Genomic DNA, 26,801 nt, shown 5'->3' on the forward strand with positions numbered 1-26,801 from the left:
CATCTCACTAATGCCTAGGATATAGATCTTTATGGGTTGCATTTCATTTTTGACGATTTCTAGTTTTTCTAGATTCATGCTTCATACCTTCCAGGTTCCGATTATTAATGGATGTTTTCAGCTGTTTCTTCTCATTTTGAGTTGTGCCACATCAACAAATGAAGGTTCCAAAAGCTTGACTTCATTCATATTGTTATGGTCAACTCTTCTTTGAGGAGGCAGCTCTTTCCCAGTCGTCTTTTGAGTGCCTTCCAACCTGAGGGACTCGTTTTCTGGCGCTATATCAGACAATGTTCCGCTGCTATTCATAAGGTTTTCACTGGCTAATGCTTTTCAGAAGTAGACTGCTGGGTCCTTCTTCCTAGCCTCTCTTAGTCTGAAAGCTCAGCTGAAACCTGTCCACCATGGGTAACCCTGCTGGTATTTGAATACTGGCGGCATAGCTTCCAGCATCACAGCAACGCACAAGCCTCCACAGTAGGACAAACTGACAGATGTGTGGGGGACACTGTTGATAGGAATGTAAAGTAGGATCTCTTTGGAGGCAAATTTGGCATTTCCATTGGTAGAATTTTATCATATGTATAGTTTTTTTTTTTTTTATAGGGGTGTTGTACTTCAGCAGGGATTCTAAGTTTCAAACAATAGAACCCACTCCATTGCTTTTATTAAAGGACATTAGATAGGTTGTAGAATCTCAAGGGGAGCCAGAGAGTCAGGCTGTCTCAGCTGGGTAGTCAAAAACAACGCTCAAATCTCTTGTAGGACTGCCCTGGAATGGGGATGTCTCCACTGTCTCCTTCACCAGAAAGTGGAGTCAGCTTACCACACATTCCCTCACTCAACTTGCTTACTACTAGTCGAAGTTTTCAGTACATCTGTTAGATGGAACCTAGGTCACGTGCCTGCACCAGACTGCAAGGAAGGCTAGAAAAACAGTTTTCTGCAGTTTACAAGGGGAACTGAGTTACCTAAGCCCAACCAAAGGTGTGCAGAAGGTGTGGGCAGTCTGAAATATGACACATGTCCTCTGCACCATTCAAAACAGTACTGTTTATGATATCAAAGAAATAGAAATAGTCCGAATGCCATTACTAAGAAACCGGCTAAATAAATTTTGGTATATCCGTACAGTGGAGTGCTATGCAACCATTTAAAAAAATTAAGTAGATTTTTATGTACTAACATGGAAAATTTTCCACAATACTTTGGTAAGTGAGAAAAACAAATTGCCAAACCAGTATGTGTTTTTTTTAATGTTTATCTGTGTATGCATAGGAAATAGCTAGAAAGATTTATACCAAACTGTTAACGGTGGTTCCTTCTGGGAAATAGGCATTGCCTTGGGAGTGGGTGTTGGATGAGTGAGAGATCACTTGACATTTTATAGTATGTGTGTGTATTACTTTTTAAAATATCTAACAGGTTTATTGAGATACAATTCATGAACCACAAAATTCACCTTGTTAAAGTGTACAGTTTACCCTGGTGGTCATGGCGCCCAGACCTTCCTTTGGCCCAGGACAGGAACCATTCCCAAAGCCAACTCTTCAGACATGGATTGGACTGGACAATGGGCTGGAGAGGGATGCTGGTGAGGAGTGAGCTTCTTGGATCAGGTGGACACTTGAGACTATGTTGGCATCTCCTGCCTGGAGGGGAGATGAGAGGATGGAGGGGGTTAGAAGCTGGTGAAATGGGCATGAAAACAGAGAGTGGAGGGAGAGAGCGGGCTGTCTCATTAGGGGGAGAGTAATTGGGAGTATGTAACAAGGTGTATATGGGTTTTTGTGAGAGAGACCGACTTGATTTGTAAACTTTCACTTAAAGCACAATAAAAATTATTTTTTTTAAAAAAAGTGTAGTTTAGTGGGTTTTAGTATATTCACAGAGCTTTGCAACCATTTACCACCATCCAATTCCAAAAAAGGAAACCCCATACCCATTACCAGTCATTCCTCTTTGCAACTTCCTCCCAGCCCCTGGTAACCACCAATCTACTGTCTTAGGCTGGGTTCTCTAGAGAAGCAAAACCAGTAAAGCATATAAATATATATTTTAAAAAAACCCACTGCCGTCAGGTCAATTCTGACTCATAGTGACCCTACAGGACAGAGTAGAAGTGCCCCACAGGATTTCCAAGGAGGGCCTGGCGGATTTGAACTGCTGACCTTTTGGTTAGCAGCCATAGCACTTAACCACTATGCTACCAGGGTTTCCATATAAATATATAGAGAAAGACATTTATATCACGGAAAAGGCTCGTAGGATTGTAGAAGCTGGAATGTCCCAAGTCTGTGGGTCAGGATAGAGACTTCTCCTGATTCACGTAGCCGCAGGGGCTGGCAAATCCAAGATCAAAAGGTCAGACAGCAGGGCTCTTGCTCACAGGCTGCAGAAATCAATGAATCCTGGAATTGGCAGGTAAGCTGCTAGCTCAAGTCCTAGGAACTGGAGATCAGCTGCAGGATCCAGAGCAAGCAAAAGCCTGTGAGCCTTGCCAGAAAGTCCAGTTATATTTGATATAGGCCATACCCCCAAGGAACTCCATTCAATTGATTGGCTGCTCACAGCAGATCCCATCATAGAGGTGATCACATCATGGTGCAACTGCCAAACCACTGAGAATCATGGCCTAGCCAAGTTGACACACAACCCCAACAACCACATCTACTTTCTGTTTCTGTGGATTTGCTTTTTCTGGAAAATTTATGTAAATGAAATCATACAACACATGGCCTTTTGTGTTTGGCTTCTTTCATTTAGCATAATGTTTTCAGGATTCATCCATGTTGTAGCATGTATCAGTACTTCATTCCTTTTTATGAAACGATAATACTCCTTTGTGTGGATAGGTAACAGTTCGTTTATCCACCCACTAGTTGATGAACATTTGCATTTTTTCCACCTTTTGGCTATGATGAATTACGTTGCTATGAACAAGTACAAGTTTGTGTGTGGACATGTCTTCAGTTCTCTTGGGTATGCACCTGGTAGTAGAACTGCTGGGTCACATGATGACTGTTTAATTTTTTGAGGAACTGCAAATTGTTTTCCAAAGTGGCTGCACCATTTCCATGCCTGCCAGCTGTTTATGAGGGTTCCAACTTCTTCACATCCCTGCCAACACACGTTATTTTCCTTTTTTTTTGTTGCTGTTTTTGTTTGCTTTGTTTTATTTTTCTGATAATAGTCATCCTAGGGGATGTGAGGAGCCCTGGTGGCGCAGTAGTTAAGAGCTATGAAGTGGTATCTCATTGTGGTTTTGATTTGCATTTCCCTAATGACTAATGATGTTGAGTATCTTTTCAAGTGCTTATTGGCCATTTGTGTATCTTCTCTGGAGAAACATCATTTCAGTTCCTTTGCCTGTTTTTTAATTGGGTTATTTATCTTTTTATTACTGAGTTCTAAGAGTTCTTTCTGTATTCTGGATCCAAGTTCTTTATCAGATGTATGAGTTGCAAAAATTCTTTCCCATACTGTGGGTTGTCTTCTCACTTAATGTTGTCCTTTGAAGCACAAAAGTTTTTCACTTTGATAAAGTTCAATTTATCTAATTTTTCTTTTGTGCTCTTAGTGCCATGTCTAAGAAACCATTTCCCATTCCAAGATCATGAAAATACACTCCTATATTTTCTTCTAAGAGTTTTAGAGTGTTAGCTCTTACATTTAGGCCTGTGACCCTGCTTTAGGTTAATTTTTGTATGTAGTGTGATGTAGGGGGTCCAACTTCATTATTTTACGTGTGGATAACCAGTTGTTCCAGCACGTTTATTCAAAAGACTTATTCTTTCCCTCATTGAATTGTCTTTGTACCCTTGTGGAAAATCAACCAACTATAAATGTGAGTTATTTCTAGACTCTCAGTTCTGTTCCATTGATCTGTATGTCTCTCCTTATGTCAGTACCACACTCTCTCGATTACTGTAACCTTGTAGTGTGTCATCTGCAGATAGAGAGTTTTACTTGTTCCTTTCCGAGCTGGATGCCTTTTATTTCTTTTTCTTGCCTAACTGCCCTGACTAGACTCTCCAGTATAATGTTGAATGAAAATGGCAGGAGTGGACATCTTTGTCTTGTTCCCGATCTGAGGGGAAAACATCAAGTCTTTTACCATTCAGGATGGTGTTGGCTGTGCATTGTATATTACTTTTATAATGAAAGTATTTTTTAGAGTAAAGTTTATAAAACTCTTAATTCCATGATTGTTTTTATAGAATGGCTACCTTAGCAAAAATAAAATTTGCATCATTGCTCCAGATAAGGTTAAAAAAAAAAAATCTTCCCTTCTTTGAGCATGTGGGCTCACTTTGGATTCAGGATAGGTCCATGTGACATTTGCCTAATGTCTTTATTCTAATGGCTTTTGTTCAGTGAGGATCCGTTGTGAGTCTGCTGTGTGCCAGGATCATTGTAATCATTGAGGATGCAGCAAGGAACAAGGCAGCCCAGGTTTCTGCTCTTAGGGCATCTACAGTTTCATAGATGTGCACATAGGAATTATGGGACCCACATTTTGAGGCAGATGAGATCAGTATTGCCATTTGTTGATTGACTAGAATTTTTTTTTAAATAGTTACTTGTTGGTCAAATGCACAGTTACAAAATGCACAACCACATACACATGTAGGGCTTAGGAATATATTATAACCACAGCTATTTTTGTTATTCAGAGGAAGAGCTGGTCAGTAGCTGGTCAGTGTCTGTTGGTCAGAACCGTACCAACTCCTGTGCCAGGCATTCCTCAATAACTTTACAGTTTAGTTAGGGAGATGATATGTAGAGAAGAAAAAAGTGAGCCAACATTTATTTTGCGCTGACTGTCAGGCATCATGTTGATGTTTTACCCCATTTGGAGCCCTGGTGGCACAGTGATAAAGAGCTCGGCGGCTGCTAACCAAAAGGTCAGCACTACGAATCCACCAGCCACTCCTTGGAAACGCTATGGGGCAGTTCTACCCTGTCTTAGGGTCAATATGAGTCGAAATCTACTCAACAGGAACAGGTTTTTGAGTTTGGGTTTTACCCCATTTAATCCTGAAAATCCCCCTTTAAGGGTGGGAATCATTACCATGTTATACTAGGAGAAATCTGATGCTCAGAAAAGTTGTTTTCTAAAGGCTACACTGATGATATGTACACAATTAATCATGATATTCTGTAGGAAGTACCATAATAAAGATTAATACAGTTTTATAAGAAGTAAAAGTAGCTCCTAGTTGGGTTAGGAAAAGAGCCAACATATGAATTTGAAGAATGGCCAGAAGTTGGTATGCCAAGATGTGAGAAATCGCATTCCAGTTTTAGGGAATAATATGTATGTGCAAGCCCATGTGTTCTGAATATTTTCTCTCTAGCTGCTTGAAGCCAGCAGCTTATAACCCTATTCCCTGTCTGAGGCTTCAAACATTAGCATCCAACCTGTGATTAGATACGATGCTTTGAAAAGGAACTTTGCTTAACCTTGCAGAAAATGGCTCAGTGTGAATTGTCTTGCCCTGCTGTGAGAATGCAAGCAGGGCCCTAAGAAGGGCCTTAAGGGCATGTATCCCAAAGTCACAGGCACTTCATGGGGACACACACATTCCAAGAATGGATTCACTGTGCTGCAGGCCGTCCAATGGCCTGTGAATGCAGTGGGCCACTGTTCTCTCTCTGTCACACACGCACACATAACTTGCGTGTTCAGTGACTTCTGTTATCGGAAGACTCCACTGTGAATGTCTCTTCCCTCATTGTAGGGCTCTTGAACTTGCTCAGAGCGCACAGGGGAGGGAGATCCTCTTTGAGATTCTTCAAAAAACATGAAGGAGTCAGGCAAGAGAATTAGAAAAAAAATGTTACTTATCCAGTTCACTTGCCACTAAACTTGCCTCCAAGGGGCATGTGTCTGGCTATTTCCAAATAGAAACTCAGTACCTCTTAAGCAATAACTATTCATCCCCATACCCCCCAGACCCTGGTAAACATTAATAAACTTTTATCTCTGTGCATTTGCCCGTTCTAGATATAGGTCTTTAGCTGGCGCAAACAGTTTGATCTCAACTGCTAACTTAAACGATTGCCAGTTCAAACCCACCCAGTGGTACTGCAGAAGAAGAGGACTGGGGATCTGCTTCTGTTAAGATTACAGACAGGAAAACTCTATGGAGCAGTTCTATTCTGTAACATGTGGGTTGCCTTGAGTCAAAATTTACTCAACAGCAATTAACAACAACTACAGTTCTAAAAATTTTATAAAGTGGAATCACACAATATTAGTCCTTTTGTGTCTGACTTATTTCACTGAGTATAATGTTTTCAAGATTCATAATGCCATAGCATGTGTCAGAACTTCATTTCTCTTTATGGCTGAATAATGTTCCACCGTATGTATGTGTGTGTGTGTGTGTATCAAGTTGCAACATTGAAGGATTCTGTGGACAAAATATTGAATGATGCAGGAAGCGTCAAAAAAAGGTGGAAGGAATACACAGAATCACTGTACCAAAAGGAATTGGTCGACGTTGAACTGTTTCAGGAGGTAGCATATGATCAAGAACCAATGTACTGAAGGAAGAAGTCCAAGATGGGCTGAAGGCATAAGTAAAAAACAAGACTCCGGGAATTAAAACAATACCAATTGAGATGTTTCAACAAATGGATGCAACACTGGAGGTGCTCACTCATCTGTGCCAGGAGATTTGGAAGACAGTTACCTGGCCAACCGACTGGAAGAGATCCATATTTGTGCCCGTTCCAAAGAAAGGTGATCCAACAGAATGCAGAAATTATCGAAATATCGTTAATATCATACGCAAATAAATTTTGCTGAAGATAATTCGAAAGCAGTTGCAACAGTACGTTGACAGGGAACTGCCAGAAATTCAAGCTGGATTCAGAAGAAGACACAGAACCAGGGATATCATTGCTGATGTTAGATGGGTCTTGACTGAAAGCGGAGAATACCAGAAAGATGTTTACCTGTGTTTTATTGACTATGCAAAGACATTCAGCTGTGTGGATCGTAACAAATTATGTATAACATTGCAAAGAATGGAAATTCCAGAACACTTAATTGTGCTAATGAGGCAGTCATTCGAATAGAACAAGGGTATACTGCATGATATGAAATCAGGAAAGGGGGGCATCAGGATTGTATCCTTTCATCATACTTATTCAACCTGTATGCTGAGCAAATAATCCAAGAAGCTAGACTATATGAAGAACACTGCGGCATCAGGATTGGAGGAGGACTCATTAACAACCTGAGATACACAGATGACACAAACTTGCTTGCTGAAAGGGAAAGGACTTGAAGCACTTACTGATGATGATCAAAGACTACATCCTTCAGTGTGGATTACACCTGAACATAAAGAAAACAAACATCCTCACAACGGGACCAAAAGCAACATCATGATAAACAGAGAAAAGATTGAAGTTGTCAAGGATTTCATTTTACTTGGATCCACCATCAAAACCCATGGAAACAGCAGTCAAGAAATCAAACAATGCATTGCATTGGGCAAATCTGCTGCAAAAGACCTCTTTAAAGTGTTGAAAGGCAAAGGTATCACTTTGAGGATTAAGGTGCACCTGACCCAAGCCATGGTATTTTCATTCGCTTCATATGCCTCCAAAAGCTGGACAATGAATAAGGAAGACTGAAGAAGAATTGATGCATTTGAGTTATGATGTTGGCAAAGATATCGAATATACCATGAACTGCCAAAACCATAAAACCAAACCCAGTGCCGTCGAGTCGATTCTGACTCATAGCGACCTTATAGGACAGAGTAGAACTGCCCCATTGAGTTTCCAAGGAGCACCTGGCAGATTTGAACTGCCGACCCTTTGGTTAGCAGCCGTAGCACTTAAGCACTACGCCACCAGGGTTTCCAGTGAACTGCCAGAAGAATGAACAAATGTGTCTTGGAAGAAGATCAGCTAGAATGCTCCTTGAATGTGCCTAGAAGCGGGGATGGCAAGACTTTCTCTTGATTGCTTTCAACATGTTATCAGGAGGGACCAGTCCCTGGAGAAGGGCATCATGCTTGGTAAAGTAGAGGATCAGCAAAAAAGAGGAAAACCCTCAGTGAGATGGATTGACACAGTGGCTGCAACAATGGGCTCAAATACAGCGCTGATTGTGAGGATGGTACAGGACCCAGCAGTGCTTCATTCTGTTATACATAGGGTTGGAACTGACTAGTCTAACATCAGCACTAGCAATACTTGCCAGCTAGACCAGTATCTTAGTTATCTAGTGCTGCTGTAACAAATATCACAGGTGGATGGCTTTAACAAAGACAAATTTATTCTCTCACAGTTTAGGAGGCTAGAAGTCTGAATTCAGGGAGCCAGCTCCCAGGGAAGGCTTTCTCTCTGTTGGTTCTGGGAGAAAGTCCTTGTCATCAGTCTCCCCCTGGCTTAGGAGCATCTCAGCACAGGGACCCCAGGTCCAAAAGACATGCTCCACTCCCAGCTCTGCTTTTTTGGTGGTAGGAGGTCCCTCTCCTCTCTGCTAGATTCTCTTTTTATATCTCAAAAGAGATTGACTCAAGACACAACCTAATCCTGTAGATTGAGTCCTGCCTCATTAACATAACTGCCTCTATTCCTAGCTCATTAACATCATAGAGATAGGATTTACGACACATAGAAAAATCTCACCAGATGACAAAATGGTGGACAGTCAACAATACTGGAAATCATGGCCAAGCCAAGTTGACACACGTTTTGGGGAGATACAATTCAATCCATAACAACCAGCAACAATTCAGATGGGTGACTTCAGCAAGAGTCCCACTTGCAGGGGAAGAAAACACAGCAGCTGTGTAGTGCCAACCATACCTCGGTCCTGTGTTAGTCTTACCCCTTCCTAGCTGTGTGTGAGACCTTGAGAAAAGTGTGTAGCCTGTTTAGGCACCCTAAACCCACTCTTCTCATCTGTTAAGTACCAAGGCACACAGGGTGGACATAAGAACAGAACCAGATGTGAAGTACTTACACGGCACCTAGCGCATAGTAACATAGTTGCTGTTGAGTTGATTCCAACTCATAGTGACTCTGTAGGACAGAATAGAACTGCCTCATAGGGTTTCCAAGGAGCAGCTGGTGGATTCAAACTGTTGACCTTTTGGTTAGCAATCTAACTCTTAACCACTGCACCACCAGGGCTCCAACCCATAGTAGGAACTCGGTGAAAGGCAACAGGCAACTACTTTCATCAGTGTTAAGCTTTCTTCGTGGGAAGAGCTTTGTGATATTTTAGGGATTTTGAACCACCGAGAATACTGAGGTTTCCTCTGGAGCTTGCTACAGTTGTTAACTGCAGTAACACAAACTTTGGATCAGTCACCCCACCTCCTGCTTCACTAGTGATCTGGTTAGTCAGTTTCCTGCTCTTCGTTTACTATTTGCGTTAAGGATGATACTGAAGGAGCACTGGGATTCTAGCATGCACATAAAGGGGAGCATGGCAACCTTGGTACTCAAGGTCCCTGGCAGAGTTAGGTGAATGTAATTCCTCTCATTTTCCCTTGAAATTTCCTGTTTACCATCAGAACAGTATCTCTTTCATAAAAGACCAGATCACTCTTCTCTCTTTCTCCCTCTCCTACAGTGTAGAGAGCTGGCCCAGCCCCCAGTATCCCATTCTCCTGCATTCCACCAAGAGTGGGCCACATGGGGATTTCCAAGGGGCCCAAGGTGACTGTAGGGGCTCCTGGCTTGGGGATCCACTCGACTAATCATGGCTGTCCTTCATTGTCAGTGCTACCTGTATGTAGCTTCCCCCCCACTGAGTGAGTCAGCTCGCACAACAGGATATTGAGGTTTTTGTGAGAAATAAGTAATGACAACTCTGAGATTAATGGTTTTAAAATATTTCTCTTTTTTCCCCTAGATTTCTCTTTCCTAAATGTCTTGACCAGTGTTCACAAGGTAAGCAATATGCTTTACTTTCTGCTGCACGCCTTTCAAATTCTGTTTAGATGCACCAGACTTTTCTTCCTGCTCCTACCTACCATTCTGAAATCTAAAACAAACAAAACTGGTTCAGGGAAAATGTTGACACATTTTACTTTTATCATATTTGAGAGGCAGACTTCTCCCAAGAGTTGGTCTCTTAATGGCAATAAATTGCTGTGGTAACATTTCACCTGAGCTAGGTCTATGTCTGTCCTGACCTTCCAGCTAAGATCAGTGTACTGAGTAGGTATTCAAGTCTCTGAATCAGCAAGATCTTTATGTACACTTCTCCAGTCCGAAGAGTGTGGAGTGTGCCCAGCAGGACCTGTCTCCCTTAATATCCCCGGCAACACACATTGGAATTTTCCACACCACCTTGATAACATTCAGAAAAATCCACCCATTCTGTAGGTTGCACTCAACCTTGCATTGTCCCACCACCTGGCAGCCCTGGAAGCAGCACTTTTTAATCATATTATCTATGGTGCCTGAAGATCCAGAATAAATTCTAAGTTCCCTACAGTATGAAATACTCATTGTTGTCAGAAGATATGCCTGGGGTCTGAGCTTCCTGAAAGGGCAGAAAAAACTCAATGTCCCCAGCACAGTTTTGCCCTGCTGATCTCATTGCCGGTCCACAGGGAGTGGAGACAACAGAGCATTCCAGAGCTGTTGTCTTGGGAAACAGCTGAGCTGGGTGCTGCCTGGGAAGGAGGCCGGGTCACTCAAGGGAAGAGTGTGTGTGTTGGACTGCTGCACCAGCTAGTCTCAGATCCAGCTTTCAGAGGCAGGCCCTTGTTACTTTCCAAACACTGTACCCCAAAAGAAGGGTAGCATGGAAGTTGGCTGGGCCCATCCACAGTATGTACCCCAGGTAGATTAGGGAGATTTTGTGGAGGTTGGGTCAGAAGAATCTGGTAACAGACTAGATGTGGGGGCATGAGGGAAAAGGCAGTATCTAGGGTGACTCCTAGGTTTCTAGCTTGGAAGATTGGGAGGGTTGGTGGTAGCTATCCTTGAAATAGAGATCATAGAAGGGGGAAGAAAGGAGATGATGTGTTCTTTATGGAACCAGGGAGCATGGAAGAGGAAGGATGCAGGAGATGTTTAGTTATGTAGGCTCAGAACCGAGGAGGGCTGTCTTGTCCTTAGATACATGTTTGGGAGTCCTGGTCAAAGCCAAGGCTATGGCTGTAGTCAGCCAGTGGCCAGGCGTAGAGTTGAAAAGGGCAGAAAGCCAAAAATGTGGGGTAACAAAAGTCCAGGAGACTAAAGGAAGAGAAGCAGAAGAGAGCATTGCCTCAGACACTGAGGAAGGAAAAACAAAGAGATCAGTGGTGTTCACTGTTGCAGAGATCTCAAGGGCAGGACAGAAAAGCCCATCAGCTTTCAGTGTGAAGGACACTGTGACCTCAGCAGGAGAATCTGAGTGGAGAAGTGAGGGCCAGAGCCAGGTCTGAGTGAGATGATGGCCAGTGAGGTTCTGGAGCCAGCAAATGTGGATGTTGTTTTAGGGTGTGTGGGGCTATGCAAAGAAGACTGATAGCTAGAGGAGAATAATTTCTAAGAGGGAAAGATATGCACATCCTCATTTGTTGAGGAGAAAGCCTATAGGCTAGAGGGAGACCCTAGGCTTGATGGAGTGGGGACCTAAGGAGCGGGTGAGTGGGATCCAGAGCTCAGAGTAGGAGTGAAGGTTGACTTAGAGGAAGTGGTGGGAGGGAAAGTAGAGGAGGTGTTTGTCTGTTAGCCTCACTGTCGGTACTGGCCAGTAGTTGTGCCTGGAATTTTGCTGAATTGTCCAAGCTAGGCAGGCCTTGTCTTACTCTGGCAAATGTTGATAGCCTCTTTTCCCTTCAGAGCCCCTTATCCAGAACATAATTGCTGAGCCCACCCTTAGTTCCTCAGCACCTTTGTCCCAAGTGCCTGTCTGCTTTTCTGTATGAGGGACAAGCACAGGCCCTGGAAAAAAGAGCCTTGGGGAAGTGCTCTGTCTTCACTGTCCATGAACCTGGGACAGGCCAAGAGAAAAGCCCCTTTTAGCCTGATCCCTTTTACCAACACAGACTGCATTCTTTCTGACATTTGGTAGGCTTATTTCATTAACACTGCCTTCCAACCATTTGTTCAGGGGTGACTTGTTATCAAATTCTGAGCTTATATAAAACCAGGGGTGTGATGAGCTGTGGCAGATGCCCTTGAGGCTGGATGTGCTGTTTTCTGAACTCCAGGGGAGGTTGAGTCAGTATGGTCTTCCTGAATATGTTCCACCTATGTCTGGGTCCAGGGACCTCTGGACTAGCCTGACCTGACTGTCCATGGGCATGAGCTATCTGAGAAGGGGGCTGGGGGGGGGGGCGGGGGTAAAAGGCAAGTCTTTCTTGTTTCCTAGGAGATTTGGTGGCTCACCTGGAGGTGGGACCTGCCACCAGTAGATAAGCACTTCAAGTCCTGGGGGGCCTTATTGCCTCCCCTCGCGCCCCTTCATGAGCCAGGCTCCCTGATTTGTTACTTTTAACAACAAAGGATTACAGTAGTCCCCCCTTATCCATGAGGGATATGTTCCAGGACCCCCCGTGGATGCCGGAAACTGTGGATAATACCAAACCCTATACATACCACGTTTTGACCTATACATACCTACTTATGATAAAGTTTAATTTATAAATTAGGCACAGTAAGAGATTGACAACAATGCTTAAAATAGAACTATTATAATAATATAATGTAATAAAAGTTATATGAATATGGTCCCCAGGTGGGAGGGAGCAGGAAGGCACAACATTTTTGGACCACAGTTGACCATGGGTAACTGAACCCTCAGGGAGCGAACCTCAGATAAGCGAACCTGCTGTATTCTACAATGAGAAAAGGACTGTGCTGTAGGCCCAGAATGATGTGTATTACAGAAATCTGAGGACTGGAAAATAATCAGTGCCTAACCAGCAAGCTTTTTTTAACCAGTAAGCAAGTCTCACTATAATGCTGGGCTGAAAGGAGTGAAGATATTTTACGGACAAAAGAAATGAACTTTTGTTTTCTCCTGGGCTGCTGGAAGCCTTTAGCCCTAGGATGGTCTGATGGACCTTGGGGATGTTTCTCTGCTCTTGGGAATGGGCCAGGTCAGACTGCCTGCTTCCTCACAGCCTGTCTGGTGAGACCTTGGCCAAACCTGGATATCTACTCCTTGGTACAGGACAGAATGAAGCTCCAGGCCCAAACAAGATGAAACCGCCCAGCCTGGCCTCTTCACCCTGTGTTCCAGATAGCTGTCGTACCTGCCTTGTAGATGGCATTTCCTCTTGGCAGGTGGCAGTTTACTTAGCTGGTCTAAGGAATGCTGGGGATAATCCTCTTGCTTGTTTCCCTACAATGCAAAGCCCCTTTTCTCTGCCCAATTCCTGACCTAGAATCGCGACCCCACAGGATTGTCCACATGGTCCTCGTGCTGCAGACAGGACTTAGGGCCAGCTGTCTGTCAGAGACCCAGATCCCAGCCGTCTCTCAGGCAGGACTGGCATGTGCTTGTGACCCTGCTGTGCACTGCTTAAGTTAGCATGTTTACATTAGTCCAACGCTACAGTTTTGTTTGCCCAAGAATGTATCAAAGAAGAGTCTCAAGGCCTTTATAGGTCTTCACTCAGCCTTTCCTGGCTTCTCACTGCAAGATCCACCACAACCATTCTTGTCTTCCACCCCTGGGAATCTCAGAGGCTTTTTGCAGGATCTGCATCTCACGTCTGCTACCTCCGGCATCTGCCGAGCCTTCTAGGATCCTACCTGCTTCCCTACTGTGCCACATTCTGGGCCTGGCCTCCTGACCTCACCTTACTCAGTTTTGGAGCCCCTAGTCACTTCCTGTGGCGGCACCAGGCCATGGGGTTCTGGCAGTAGACTCTTCAGACTGGCCTCCCTGCCCCCACTTCCCTCCCCCCACCACAGCCTCCAGAGTAACCTTTCCAAATGGGAACGGGAGCACAGGCACCACCAGTGTCCCCTTCCTCAGGAGGTTTCCCTGGCACTGTGACCTAGAAAGGTCCATCTTAATGTTAAAGCTTCTAAACAGAAAGAACATCATATGAGGAACCATTTTAAAATAGAATAAACAAAATGTTAAAGTATTCTCCGTTTGAATTCCTTAAGTCATGTGCTTTTACCACAGCTAGGTCATACAAGGAGATCTTGAGGATAGAGGTTTTGTGTGGGGGAAAAGCTCTTAAGAAAACATGATTCCGTGTATTCCTGTATACTTGTATGTGCACAGACCGTCCAAGGAAAAGCACCCAAAAGCTGGTTATCAGTAGTTGCCTCTGGGGAGGAGAGCTAGAGCCCAGGGTGCCAGAGGAGGAAGGAGTAAGACAGCTCCTTACTGAACACCATTTTGTACGTTTATGAATTTTGTACCAAAAATATGTCTTTACCAATTCAAAAATTAATTGTTTAAAAACATTAAAATACAAACATAAGTCTGAGAAACTTTTTCAGATGGCTGTCTGATGTTCAGAGCTATATGTAGGGAAAATTTTAGCATGTGACTGCCCCCAACTTAGCTGCTTGGGCAGCTGCCTCAGAGGTCGGGTTGCAAGTGTCTTATTATGCTTGGTCTATTCATTCATTTATTCAGCAAATCTTTATCCAGCGCCTGCTCTAGCCCAGTCATGGAGCATTAGGGAAGGCCTCCCAGAGGAAGTACTATTCAAGTTGTGCACACTCAAAGAGGAGCTGACCCAACAAAAAGAAGGGGAAAGATGGTTCCAAGCAGAAGTAACAGTAAGAGTGGAGGTCTAATGGTGACTAGAGCATGCATAGGGCCTTTTAGGAAACAAGGCATGGCAGATAGGTCATGCCTAGCCAAGAGTAATTGGAACCCACTGGGATATTCTAAGTAGGGAAGTCACATGATTGGTTTTATGTTTTTGAAAGATCATTCTGACTACAGTGGGAAGAATGAATTGCACAAAAGGAAGCCTGGAAGTAGAGAGACTGAGCAATAGCCTAGTGAAGGGAGAGTGGTCTGGATGCCGCAAGGGGGGTTGGTAGAGGGGTTGAGAGTGAAACATGGCTCCAAGGGCTGCTTAGTACTCCCCAGGCCTTGGTGAGGGATGATGTATGGGAAGAGAGGGAGAATTCAGAGATACCTCCAGGGCCCAGGTTTGGGGAGCTGAGACAGTTAGTGTACCTTTTACCAAGTGACTGGAGGAGAAGGAAGAGGAACTTACTCACTACCTGGGTGTCAGGAGAAAGCCATTGAGAAAACTCCCTCGAATCCTTGGAGATCTCTCAAGCCCTGTATGGAGGCAAATGGCCCGTATCTGCCTAAAGCTGACATAATAGCTTTGGAGCACTGACAGGTACCTGAGAAAAGTAGGGCCCATGTCTCAGAACCAAGGAGCAGGTAGACCCAAAATGGTCCATAAGCACTTAGGAAATAGGTTCTGGCTCAGCAGGTAAGCCCTAGCTCCTGACTGTCGATGGTCTCAGGCGCATTGCATAGCCTTTGTGTGTGCCCTTTCCCCTTTGTGACATGTGACCATTGTCTTGAACACTCCTAATCCCTATACCCTGATCTTGAATGGAATGCATCCAGATGGATTTGTGAGGTCAGGTTCAGTCTTTATAGTTTTTTAATACTTTTTTCCTAAGTGTGGTTGGTAAAAGGAAGTATCACTGACATCTGCCACAGATCAGAGGCAGGGGGCCAGGAGACCTGGAAGTTGCCTTCAAACCAGTGATTGCCACTCGTCTAAGCCATAGATTTGGGAGTCACATGACAGCTTCCCCTGGTTAATACGGCCAAGGCCCGCTTGCTACAGGCCCCACTTTCTGTCTGAAGAATGGATCCGTCCAGGCCACTTGGTGTACTCATATAAGTCCCATCCTCAGTCTGATGCTCAGCTGACAGTGATGTTGGTAGCAGTGTTGGTGATAGGTTGCATAATGAGTTGTTACCATGTGTGAGCCCTGTTGTAAGCACTTTACTGACAACTTCGAGGTCGGTGATACTAATTTTATCGAACAGAGAAGGGAATTTGGGCTCAGAGAGAAGGTTGAGCAGTTTGCCTAATGTCACCCATTAGTAATTAGTGGAGTCCAAAATTCAAACTCTGGTTTGCCTGGCTCTAAAACCTTTGCTCTCAATTTCTACATTATGCTGTCTTTTCACATATATGAAGAAAAAGAATATAAGACCTGTGTCGTATATGCCCCCTCTGTTCTTCAAACAAAGGAGCTTTCATATTTCATAGTTCAGAGAAGGGGAGAGAGCAGGGCAGCATGAGGAGTGTTGGGATGGCAAGGTATTAGGGAAGGTCTTAAGGAAAAAGTGAGATTTACTGAAATTAAAGGGTAAAGAGCTTAAGTAAAAAAACAAGGCACAGAACTGTGTGTATAGTATGCCACTATTTGTGAGAAAAAATATGCACACACATTTATTCCTCCTCAGCCACCTAGTTCTCTTCCCTGGAGGCAACCACGCTTATCAGATTCAGCAGATCTCTGGAAAAAGATGTAAAAATCTGAAAACCGTGGTTGCCTCCAGGGAAGGGAACCAGGTGTCTACGAAGGAAGAGAATTTATTTTCTCTGTGAACCTTCTGTATGTACATTGTGAATTTTGTTCTCAAAAACTGAGTTAAATTTTTAAAAACTAAACACTCAACTCCATCACTCGTCTGTCAGTTTGTCGTACCGTGGTGGCTGGTGTATTGCTGTGATGATGGAAGCTATGCCATCAGTATTTCAAATATCAGCAGGGTCACCCGTGGTGGACAGGTTTCAGCGGAGCTTCCAGACTAAGACAGACTAGGAATAAGGACCTGGCAATCTACTTCTAAAAAAAAAAAAATGTTGGCCAGTAAAATTAAAACCTTATGAATAACAGCAGAACATCTTCTGATACGGTGCCTGAAGATGAGCCCCTCAGGTTGAAAGGCACGCAAAATACAATTAGGGAAGAGCCCCCCTACTCGAAGTTGATCTTAATGACGTGGATGGAGTAAAGCTTTCAAGACCTTCATTTGCTGATGTGGCACAACTCAAAAGAAGAAGAAATAGCTACAAACATCCATTAATAATCAGAATGTGAAATGTACAAAGTATGAATCTAGGAAAATGGGAAGCTATCAAAAATGAAATGTAACGCATAAAGATCAATATCCTAGGCATTAGTGAGCTGAAACGGACTAGTATTGGTCATTTTGAATCAGAAAATCATATGGTCTACTATGTCAGGAATGACAAATTGAAGAAAAACGGATTGCATTCATTGTCAAAAACAACATTTCAAGATCTGTCTTGAAGCACAATGCTGTCAATGATAGGATAATACCCATACACCTACAAGGAAGACCAGCTAATACGAATATTATTCAAATTTATGCACAAACCACTAATGCCAAAAATGAAGAAATTGAAGATGTTTACCAATTTCTGCAGTCTGAAATTGATCAAACACGCAATCAAGATGCATTGATAATTACTGGTGATTGGAATGTGAAAGTTGGAAACAAAGAAGAAAGACCAGTAGTTGGAAAATACAGCCTTGGTGATAGAAACAACGCTGGAGATCACATGATAGAATTTTGCAAGACCAAGGACTTATTCACTGCAAATACCTTTTTTCAACAACATAAACATTGACTTCACCTTGTGGACCTCACCAGATGGAAAACACGGGAATCACATCTACTACATCTGTGGAAAGAGGTGCTCAAGAAGGTCAGTATCATCAGTCAGAACAAGACTGGGGCCCGACTGCAGAACAGACTGTCAATTGCTCATATGCAAGTTCAGGTTGAAGCTGAAGAAAATTAAAACAAGTCCATGAGAACCAAACTACAATCTCAAACATACCTGACCTGAATTTGGAGACCATCTCAAGAATAGATTTGATGTATTGAATACTAATGACCAAAGACCAGATGAGTTGTGGGATGACATCAAGGAACATCATATGTGAAGAAACCAAAAGGTCACTAAAAAGACAGGAAAGAAAGAAAAGACCAAAATGGAAGTCAGAAGAGACTCTTAAACTTGCTCTCAAACCATAGAGTAGCTAAAGCTAATGGAAGAAGTGATGAATAACTAAACAGAAGATTTCAACGGATGGCTTGAGAAGACTAAGTATTACAATGAAAAATATACAAAGACCTGGAGTTAGAAAACTAAAGGGGAAAAATAGGCTCAGCATTTCTCCAACTGAAAGAACTGAAGAAAAAGTTCAAGCCTTGAGTTGCAATACTAAAGGATCCTATGGGCAAAATATTGAATGATGCAGGAAGCGTCAAAAGATGATGGAAGGAATACAGAGTCACTGTACCAAAAGAATTGGTTGGCGTTCAACCATTTCAGCAGGTAGCATGGGATCAAGAACTGGCCAGCAAACTGGAAGAGGTCCATATTTGTGCCCATTCCAAAGAAAGGTGATCCAAGAGAATGCAGAAATTATCGAACAATATCGTTAATATCACAACGCAAGTAAAATTTTGCTGAAGGTAATTCAAAAAACGATTGTAGCAGTATATTGACGGGAAACTGCCAGAAATTCAAAGTGGATTCAGAAGAGGGCGTGAAACCGGTGATAACATTGCTGATGTCAGATGGATCTTGGCTGAAAGCAGAGAATACCAGAAAGATGTTGTTAGGATGATTTGGGTTGCGTTGCCCACCAAAATGTGTGTCACCTCGGCTAGGCCATGATTCCCAGTATTGTGTAGTTACTCACCATTTTGTCATCTGATATGATTTTCCAGGTGTAGTAAATCCTACCTCTATGATATTAATGAAGCAGGATTAGTGGCTCTTATGTTAATGAGGCAGGACTCAATCTACAAGATTAGGTTGTATCTTGAGTCAATCACTTTTGCGATATAAAAGAGAAAAATAAGCAGAGAATTGGGGGGACCTCATGCCACTAAGAGTGAAGAAGCAGGAGGGGAGCATGCCCTTTGGAGCAGGGGTCCCTGTGCTGAGAAGCTCCTGGACCAGGGGAAGATTGATAATAAGGACCTTCCCCCAGAGCCAACAGAGAGAGAAAGACTTCCCCTGGCGCTGGCATCCTGAATTCAGACTTATAGCCTCCTGGACTGTGAGAGAATAGATTTCTGTTTGTTAAAGCCATCCAGTTGTGATATTTTTGTTACCTGTGTTTTATTGATTAGGCGAAGGCATTTGGCTTTGTGGATCATAACAAATTATGGATAACATTGCGAAGAGTGGAAATTCCAGAACCCTTAATTGTGCTCATGAGGAACCTGTATCTTGACCAAGAGGTAGTCATTCGAATAGAACAAAGGGTTACTTCGTGGTTTCAAACAGGAACGGTGTGTGTCAGGGTTGTATCCCCTTAGCGTACTTATTCAGTCTGTATGCTGAGCTAATAATCCGAGAAACTGGACTATGTGAAGAAGAATATGGCATCAGGATTGGTGGAAGACTCACTAACAACCAGGGAAGAAGGCCATGTGAAGACAGAGGCAGAGATTGGAGTGATGAAGCTATAGGCCAAGGAACGCCAAGGATTGCTATAGCCACCAGGAGCTAGGAAGAGGCAAGGAAGGCTCTTCCCTACAGCCTTCAGAGAGAACACGGTCCTGCCAGCACCTTGATTTCTGATTTCTGGCCTCTAGAACTGTGAGAGAATCAATTTCTGTTGCTTTAAGCCACCTAGTTTGTGGTAATTTCTTACAACAGCCCTAAGAAACTAATACAGAGATCCATAGATACTTTAAAGCTGTTGAATCAAGTTATAAAGGGTTAATTACACTCTAAAAGATATAAAACTAACCAATAGAGGAACTAAAAATATTAATGTAACCAATCAGAATTGGATGGTAGAAAGTGGAAAGAATTTAAGAATATACTAACTTTCCCCTCTTTTCATGTAGAAGAGTCAGTTGGCATTTGTATAAAGGTGACGTTACAAGAAATGGTAGTTTAGGTATGTTATAAAAAAGATGTAATGATAGCTATTATAAGAACTAAAAACAGTCTATAAACCTACCAGCTTTCAGAAGGAAAGCAGAAAGAATGCATAGATCATAGTGCAAAAGGTTAAAAAAAATTTTTTTTTCTAATTTTAAGAACACAATTACAAACAGAGTCCGACATAAACAAGGTTACAGAACCAAGTGTCAGTAAATACAAAAGGGGTAAATACACCTGATAAGAGGAAAAGAATCTCAGGTTAAACCGGAAAACAAAACCTAATCATGTGATGCTGTACACAAGAGAAACCTCTAAAGCTGAGTAAGGATGGTGATAAAGGATGGGCAAGACATAACAGACAATTGCAAACAAAAAGGGAAGAGGTGATATTAATAATAAAAAAAAAAACCCGTTGCCGTCAATTCCAACTAATAACGACCCTACAGGACAGGATAGAACTGCACCATAGGGTTTCCAAGGAGTGGCTGGTGGATCCAAACTGCCGACCCTTGGGTTAGCAGCCAAACATTTAACCACTGCCTCACCAGGGCCCCAATATTAATAACAGGCAGGGTAAGTTCAAGCAAAACACTGCAAAGTCTAAAAGCCAAGCCAAACCCATTGCCATCAAGTCGATTCCAACTCATAACGACCCTATAGGGCAGAGTAGAGCTGCCCCATAGAGTTTCCAACAAGGGGCTGGTGAATTCAAACTGCTGACCTTTCAGTTTGCAGCCCTGCTCTTAACCGCTTCACCACCAGGGCTCTGAAAAGTCTAGAAAGGGCACATTTTAATGATAAAGGACATTGTCCGAAACCTTTCATGAATATTTACCACATAATTCAAAGGCAAACAGATACCCTTAAATTACTATGTTACTAAACAGGAAATAATAATTTTAAAAAGAAGTTAGAAAAACAACATTTTTTAAAAAGCAAGTTAATAATAAAAAAAAGGTTCAATCTATAAAGCAGTCTTGCTGATCAAGCCTCTAGATCTAGCTATCATGCTAAATAACACTATGAGTGTGTGATCAGTAAAACCAGACTTTGGGAAATTTGCAGGATGTAGTTTTTCAGCAGATTGCAAGGCATGAAGGAGAAGCCTTAGATTTAAAGAGAATTGTGAGGTGTATCAGTGAAATACAATATGTGGACTTTGGTTCCTGGTTCGGTAAAATTAACTGTAAGAAAACTTGAGACAATCAAAGAAATGTAAAGACTGACTGAATTTTTATATTAAGGAATTTATTGTTAATCATTAATTTTTTTTAAGTGTCCTTGTCTTATGGAGATACATACAGAAATATTTTGGGATGGGGTGAAATAATATAATGATTGGATTTCAATTCAGAATTATCCAGTAGGAAAGGGGGTAGGGGAAGGAGAGGAGATATGGTATAGATGAAATAGGATTGGCCAAGTGTTGATGTTTCTTGAAGCTGGTGATGGGCACATGGGAGTTTGTGTATATTTGAAATTTTCCATAATATTAAGCAGTGAATAAAAATGATTGAATGACAAAAATGCATATTATCTTATAGCATATGCAATGATTATAACTGTGTTTAAAAAAAAAACCTGTTGTCACCGAGTCGATTCCAACACATTGTCCCATAGAGTTTCCAAGAAGCGGCCAGTGGATTCGAACTGCCGGCCTTTTGGTTAGCAGGCAAGCTCTTAACCACTGTGTCACCAGGGCTCCATGTGAAAATAAGGAGGAATATAGAAGAGATATTATTTTTTTTTATTATAATTATGTTGGGGTGATGAGTTGTCATAATTTTCCTGATTTCCAAATTACTTGTAGTATTGTGAATTTTGCTTCTGTAATTTCACAAGAAGGCTGGGAGTGATTGTTCCCACTCCACACCCACTCCTTACGTGGGCTACCCATCCTTACCCTGGTACTGTGTAAACATCTGTGTTAGCATGTATCTTGGAATTGTGGGTCCACAGTGACTCCTTGTTGGCCATGTGCCCACTGAGAATGTAATGGTTAGAGCCTAGTGTTTGGGAAATGTCTGCGGTCTGAACTGGTGAAGGTCAGTAACAGCAGGTGCTGATAAGGTTAAGCATAGGTTGTGTTGTGACCAGAGCCCTTTGATGGAGAGCCTCTGGATATCAGCCAGAAAGCAGCGTGAAGAAGATAAGAGGAGGTTAAGAAGTGAGGCAGCTGCGGAGTTGAGGCTGTTCTTTCCAAAAGGTGGCAGTGCTGGGAATGGGGAACAGAATGATTTTTGTGTGTGTCAGTGTTGTGGGGTGAGTGTCTACACAAGGAGGCTCCTGGGAGGAAAGTCAAGGAGGACGGTGGATGGTCAGGGGAGAGAGCAAGGGTCCACGTCAGTGTGATCCCTTAGCCCAGTCAGAGCTCTGAAGGCTGAACTGTTGTCGGTTTACTCCCCAGGCTTGGTGAGTAACGTGGTGTTCACCAGTCACACCGCGGAGCAGAGGCACCCTCTCCTTGAGCAGCTGCAGAGCCTCATCAGGGCTGCCAATCCTACTGCAGCCTTCATCTTTGCAGAAAATGGAATCATCACCAGGTAAACTCTTCCACAGACCACCCCGCAGGACTGACCACATTCTCAGATACTGTGCTCTAGCCCACAGGGTCTTTTCATGGTAGCTAAGGCCTGAGCACTTATAAAAGTCAGTTTTCTTCAACCAAGTATTTTTGAAGCTCTATAAAAATCACCAAGAAGTCACCATGCGTCAGTGCGCTATACTGTTTTTGTTTTTTCTTTTCTCTTTTGAGGCATTCTTGTTCTTATCCCTTAAAGGGTGGAAGTCCAGAATATCACAATGTTCCTTGTGTTAAAACGTGAGAGAAGTCTCTCACATATGAAATACAGTTAGCTCTTCTCCTTCAGAGACTTGGGCCTATGAACACATCATCATCTGTGTGTCACTCTTGCCAAAATAGATGAATTGGTGACTGTTTGTGTGTGTGTGTGTGTAGAGAACATGTGCGGTCATTTAGTTGATTTTGTTTGCTTAGTTAGGAAAGGTACAGAGACTTCCCTGTGTGCACCTTTTCATATAATTTTGGCTTTTAAACCCTGCAATTATTTTACGTATTCCAGTGTCAATCAACAGGAGGGAAAAAACTAAATTAAATACAAAAAATAAACTTTTCTAGGTATCAAAGGTGATCACATAACCACACACACACACACAAATAAGTAATTTTTGAACATGATCATCTGTTGAAGCCCTAATTCCAGACGACATCACTGATTGGAGAAGGGAGATTACAAATAGGAAATGTGGCACGGTGAGGAAAAAAGCCTACAAAGTATGTTGGGTTTGAATTGGGGAATTCAATATAAATTCATTATTTTTTAAAAATTATATGTGTGTAATATATACACCTAGCCTTCAGATCTTGGTTTCTAAGTACCATTCCCCACTAAAAGGAATCAGAACTTCTTGGAGAATTGGCTGATTGCAGATCTAGGGCAAGGAAAGTACAAGGTGAACCTGATACATGTTATGCCAAAAAAAGCAAAGAACTCAAAAACTAGTGGAGATGCGTCAGAAGGATTCAGGAACTAGCTTAAGAAGCTCCCACTAGCCGACTTGGGGACAATTTGAGCATGAGAGAAAACAGTGGTAATAATGGACTATAACACACGGAATAAAATGAATCCATGGTGATATTAAAAAAAAAAAAAAATGAGGGCAGAACATTAAAGGCCTTCATCACAGAAGAATGTCAACTAATAAATAAGGATTGATAGAAAAATCACCATTTTCTACTCTTCCATGTAATACTTGATAGAGGCAAGGATCATCAATGGATGCTAAAAGCAGTGGGTGAAAGAGCATTGAGGAGAAAGGATATTCACTGATCTCAGACTGTCACTGCAAAGACTACATATTAATTACAAAGGGGGAAAGGACTTTTACCGTGGAGAGGTCCAGTAGACACTACACTGACCAAATGATTGAACTTAGCAAGACCAGTAATGGGACAGATTGACATCACTTGCCTCCTCTATGTGATGCGGAGGGGAGGACCCAACATCACCTGTGTATTAACCATGCCAAAAATGTTTCACCTGAATCTAATCATGAGGACACTATCGGACAAATCCAGGTTGTGGGACACAGGACAGCTGGCATGTACTCTTCCAAAATGTCAATGAAAGACAAAAAAAAAAAAAAATGTGGAGGAACTGTTCCAGAATAAAGATTGTGAATTCAGTCAGTGAGTGATCCTATTAAAAATCGGTGTATATTAGATCATTGCTTCTCCAGCTGTATGGTATATATAAATCTCTTGGGGAGCTTGTTAAAATGAGAATTCTGATTCACCAGGCCTGGGGCTGGGACCTGAGAGTCTGCATTTCAGACAAACTCCCATGTAACACTGAAGCTGCTGGTGTGTAGTACTAAGTTCCTGGAGGGTGATAATGGCATCCTGCTTCTGTAAGAGAATGTCCTTGTTCCTAGAGACTCATATTTAGGGGTGCAATGCCATGATGCCTGCAACTAACTTTCAAATTGTGTGGTGAAAAAAACACATGCACGCGTGCATGTATAGGGGTAGAGAGGTTTGCAAAATGTGTGGGTTAAGGTTGCTAGTCCTAATTAACCTGGGCCTTTTCTGTATGTTTTCAAAGGAATGAAGACATTGAGCTGATTCTCTCAGAAAGTAGTTTTTCAAGTCCTCAGATGCTGCGAGCTCGATATTTAATGTACCCTGGCTGGCAAGTATCATTATTGTAAAGTAGCTAAGATTTCTTTGTAAATCCAGTGTCTTATCTATTTATAGAAAATGAAAATACTGGGTGTTCTCTACACAGGTGACACATGGCAATAGCTGGATTGGCCTGCCATGTCCAAATGGCCGCCAGCCTTGCAGGAGCCCAGTGCTCCACATCTTGGGCTCCAACTTGGAAGCCTTCCTAAATTGTTGAGATTTAGGGAGTCACCCTGTAGGCACCAAACCCAGCAGTAACCTGTGTTTTCCTCTTACCGCTAGTGAGGGAGAGGCAGCTGGCATGGAATCAAAGAGTTATAGCCTTCCCAGGTGAGAGAGTTGCTCCTGAGAATAGTCAGTCCTCTAGGGCTGTCTGAGAAGCATGTTCCCTGATGTTGTGGCCCAGGGCATGTTCTCTTCTCTGCAGGCCTCTCAGCCTGTGAACCTCCACTCCAGAGGGGAGAGGAGAGACAAAATAGTGCCAAGTGCACTGTAGTGCTAATGATCAGCATTACCTGAGCACTTAATATGTGCTGAGCATTGTTCTAAGACTACACTGGCCAATACAGTAGCCATCAACCACATGTGGCTATTTAATTTAATAAAAATTAAATTAAAAGTTCAATCTTCCAGTTACATAAGCCACATTTCAAGTCCTCAGTAGCCACAGGCGGCCAGCAGCTATCTATCATACTGGACAGTGCAGTTCGTCCAGAACAGCTCCATCATCACAGGAAGTTCTCTTGAACACTGCTGTTTTAAGAACTTTGCCTGCGTTAATGGTCACACCAAGCCTATGAGGTAGAGCCCGTTATTTCCTTCATTTTACGGATAAGGAAGCTGATGCAGGAAGGAGTTAAGTGACTTGTCTAAAGCCTTGCAGCTCATAAATGGAAGAGCTGAATTTTAAACCCTCCTGTCTGGCTCCAGCCCACCGTGCCGCCCTGTCTCTGTTATAGAACGGATAACTAATTTCTGCTCTGTTGTAAGTTTAAGAGACAGCAATCATTAAAGCTTGGCCAAAATTAACCTCCCATGTTTATTTGGATTATCTTTGTTAGCCTTACTCACTTCCCCCAGGCGTCTCTCTACTTCCTCCACACTGCCCCTTAACTACCAATTTTTTGGACTGAAAAAAAAAAAAAGCTGATTATACTTGGCCATAATAAAATCCCAGAAGGCCAGTATGTAAAATCAGAAATTTCCAGGCGTATTCTTAGAAGGAACCTCTGATTTGGGTCACATCATACGTGCTTAAGCATTGGGTAAGTGGGTCCTTCCTTAAGTCTGAGCAAGAGATTATATTTTAGCTAAAAAGAAACAGATGGCATTTCTGGGATAAAACTCCTCTCTGGCACTATAGTTACTGACCCTTTTACTGTCCATACCTCGGGCCCTGGGCCTGAGACTCCTTCCCTGTCCCACCTGGTGCCTAGGGAAGTACCTAGCTACCAATCACCATATTGGCTCATTCTGGGTATGGCTGTGTGAGCCTCACTCAGGGCACAGACTTACCCGGGGGCAGACTGACGCAGGAGAGACCACAGTCTACAGCCTGAAACCTTTCCCTTGTCAGGAAGCAGTTCAGTCCTCATAGAGAATTGGAGAAGAAGGGGCCTCAAAATCACCCTTCAGTATGTTAGTCACAAAAGGACAAATATTATAGGATCCCACTTACATGAAATATCTAGACTAGGCGAGTATATAGACATCAAAGTGTATTGGTGGTTACCAGCAGTGGGCAGCAGGAACGGGGAAAAGAAGACCTGCCACTTAGGGGACACTGAGCTCCTGGGAAGGGTGGTGAAGAAATTCAGAAACGGTTAATGCTGATGATTGAATAGCAGGATGAATATATTTAATGTCATTGAAGAGCACAATTAAAAAAAAAAAAAAATCACCCTTCAGGCCCCTCCCCCCGCCCGGGCCCACTTATGGGATAATTATTAAGTTAACAGATAACTTAGTCTTTTAACAAAGCAAGTGATCAATCTCCTCCTGCTTATCCCCGTACATTGCCCGCTAGCCCTTCTTTGGGTCAAGGCCACCACCTCCAAATGAAGTGGCTTTAGTTCCAGTATGTGCTCAGCGCGGTGTTGTGCAGATTCCTCGCACTTCCCCTTCCACAGCCCTCTCTGTTCTCGCCACCCTACCACCACCTTCCCTGATAGGGCAGTTCCTTTCTAGCCTGGAAAGAACCTTACTCTCTTCCCTTA

At 42.8% G+C, this 26,801-nt stretch overlaps 1 protein-coding gene across 7 annotated transcripts in view; it reads left to right on the forward strand.

The window, feature by feature from the left end:
- Positions 1-26,801, forward strand: part of DNAAF9 (dynein axonemal assembly factor 9) — a 155,880-nt gene that overhangs the window by 118,561 nt on the left and 10,518 nt on the right. For all 7 annotated transcript variants that reach the window (XR_010319220.1, XM_064275836.1, XM_064275837.1 and 4 more), the window contains 3 exons: positions 9,893-9,930; positions 22,288-22,423; positions 24,506-24,592. Coding sequence is in view for 6 of the 7 variants with exons in the window: in XM_064275836.1 (XP_064131906.1) it covers positions 9,893-9,930; positions 22,288-22,423; positions 24,506-24,592 (261 nt within the window). In the remaining variant the exon portion in view is untranslated. The remainder of the gene's footprint in view (positions 1-9,892; positions 9,931-22,287; positions 22,424-24,505; positions 24,593-26,801) is intronic.

This window comes from Loxodonta africana, chromosome 24 (genome assembly GCF_030014295.1).
Source record: "Loxodonta africana isolate mLoxAfr1 chromosome 24, mLoxAfr1.hap2, whole genome shotgun sequence".
Classification (NCBI taxonomy): Eukaryota; Metazoa; Chordata; class Mammalia; order Proboscidea; family Elephantidae; genus Loxodonta; species Loxodonta africana.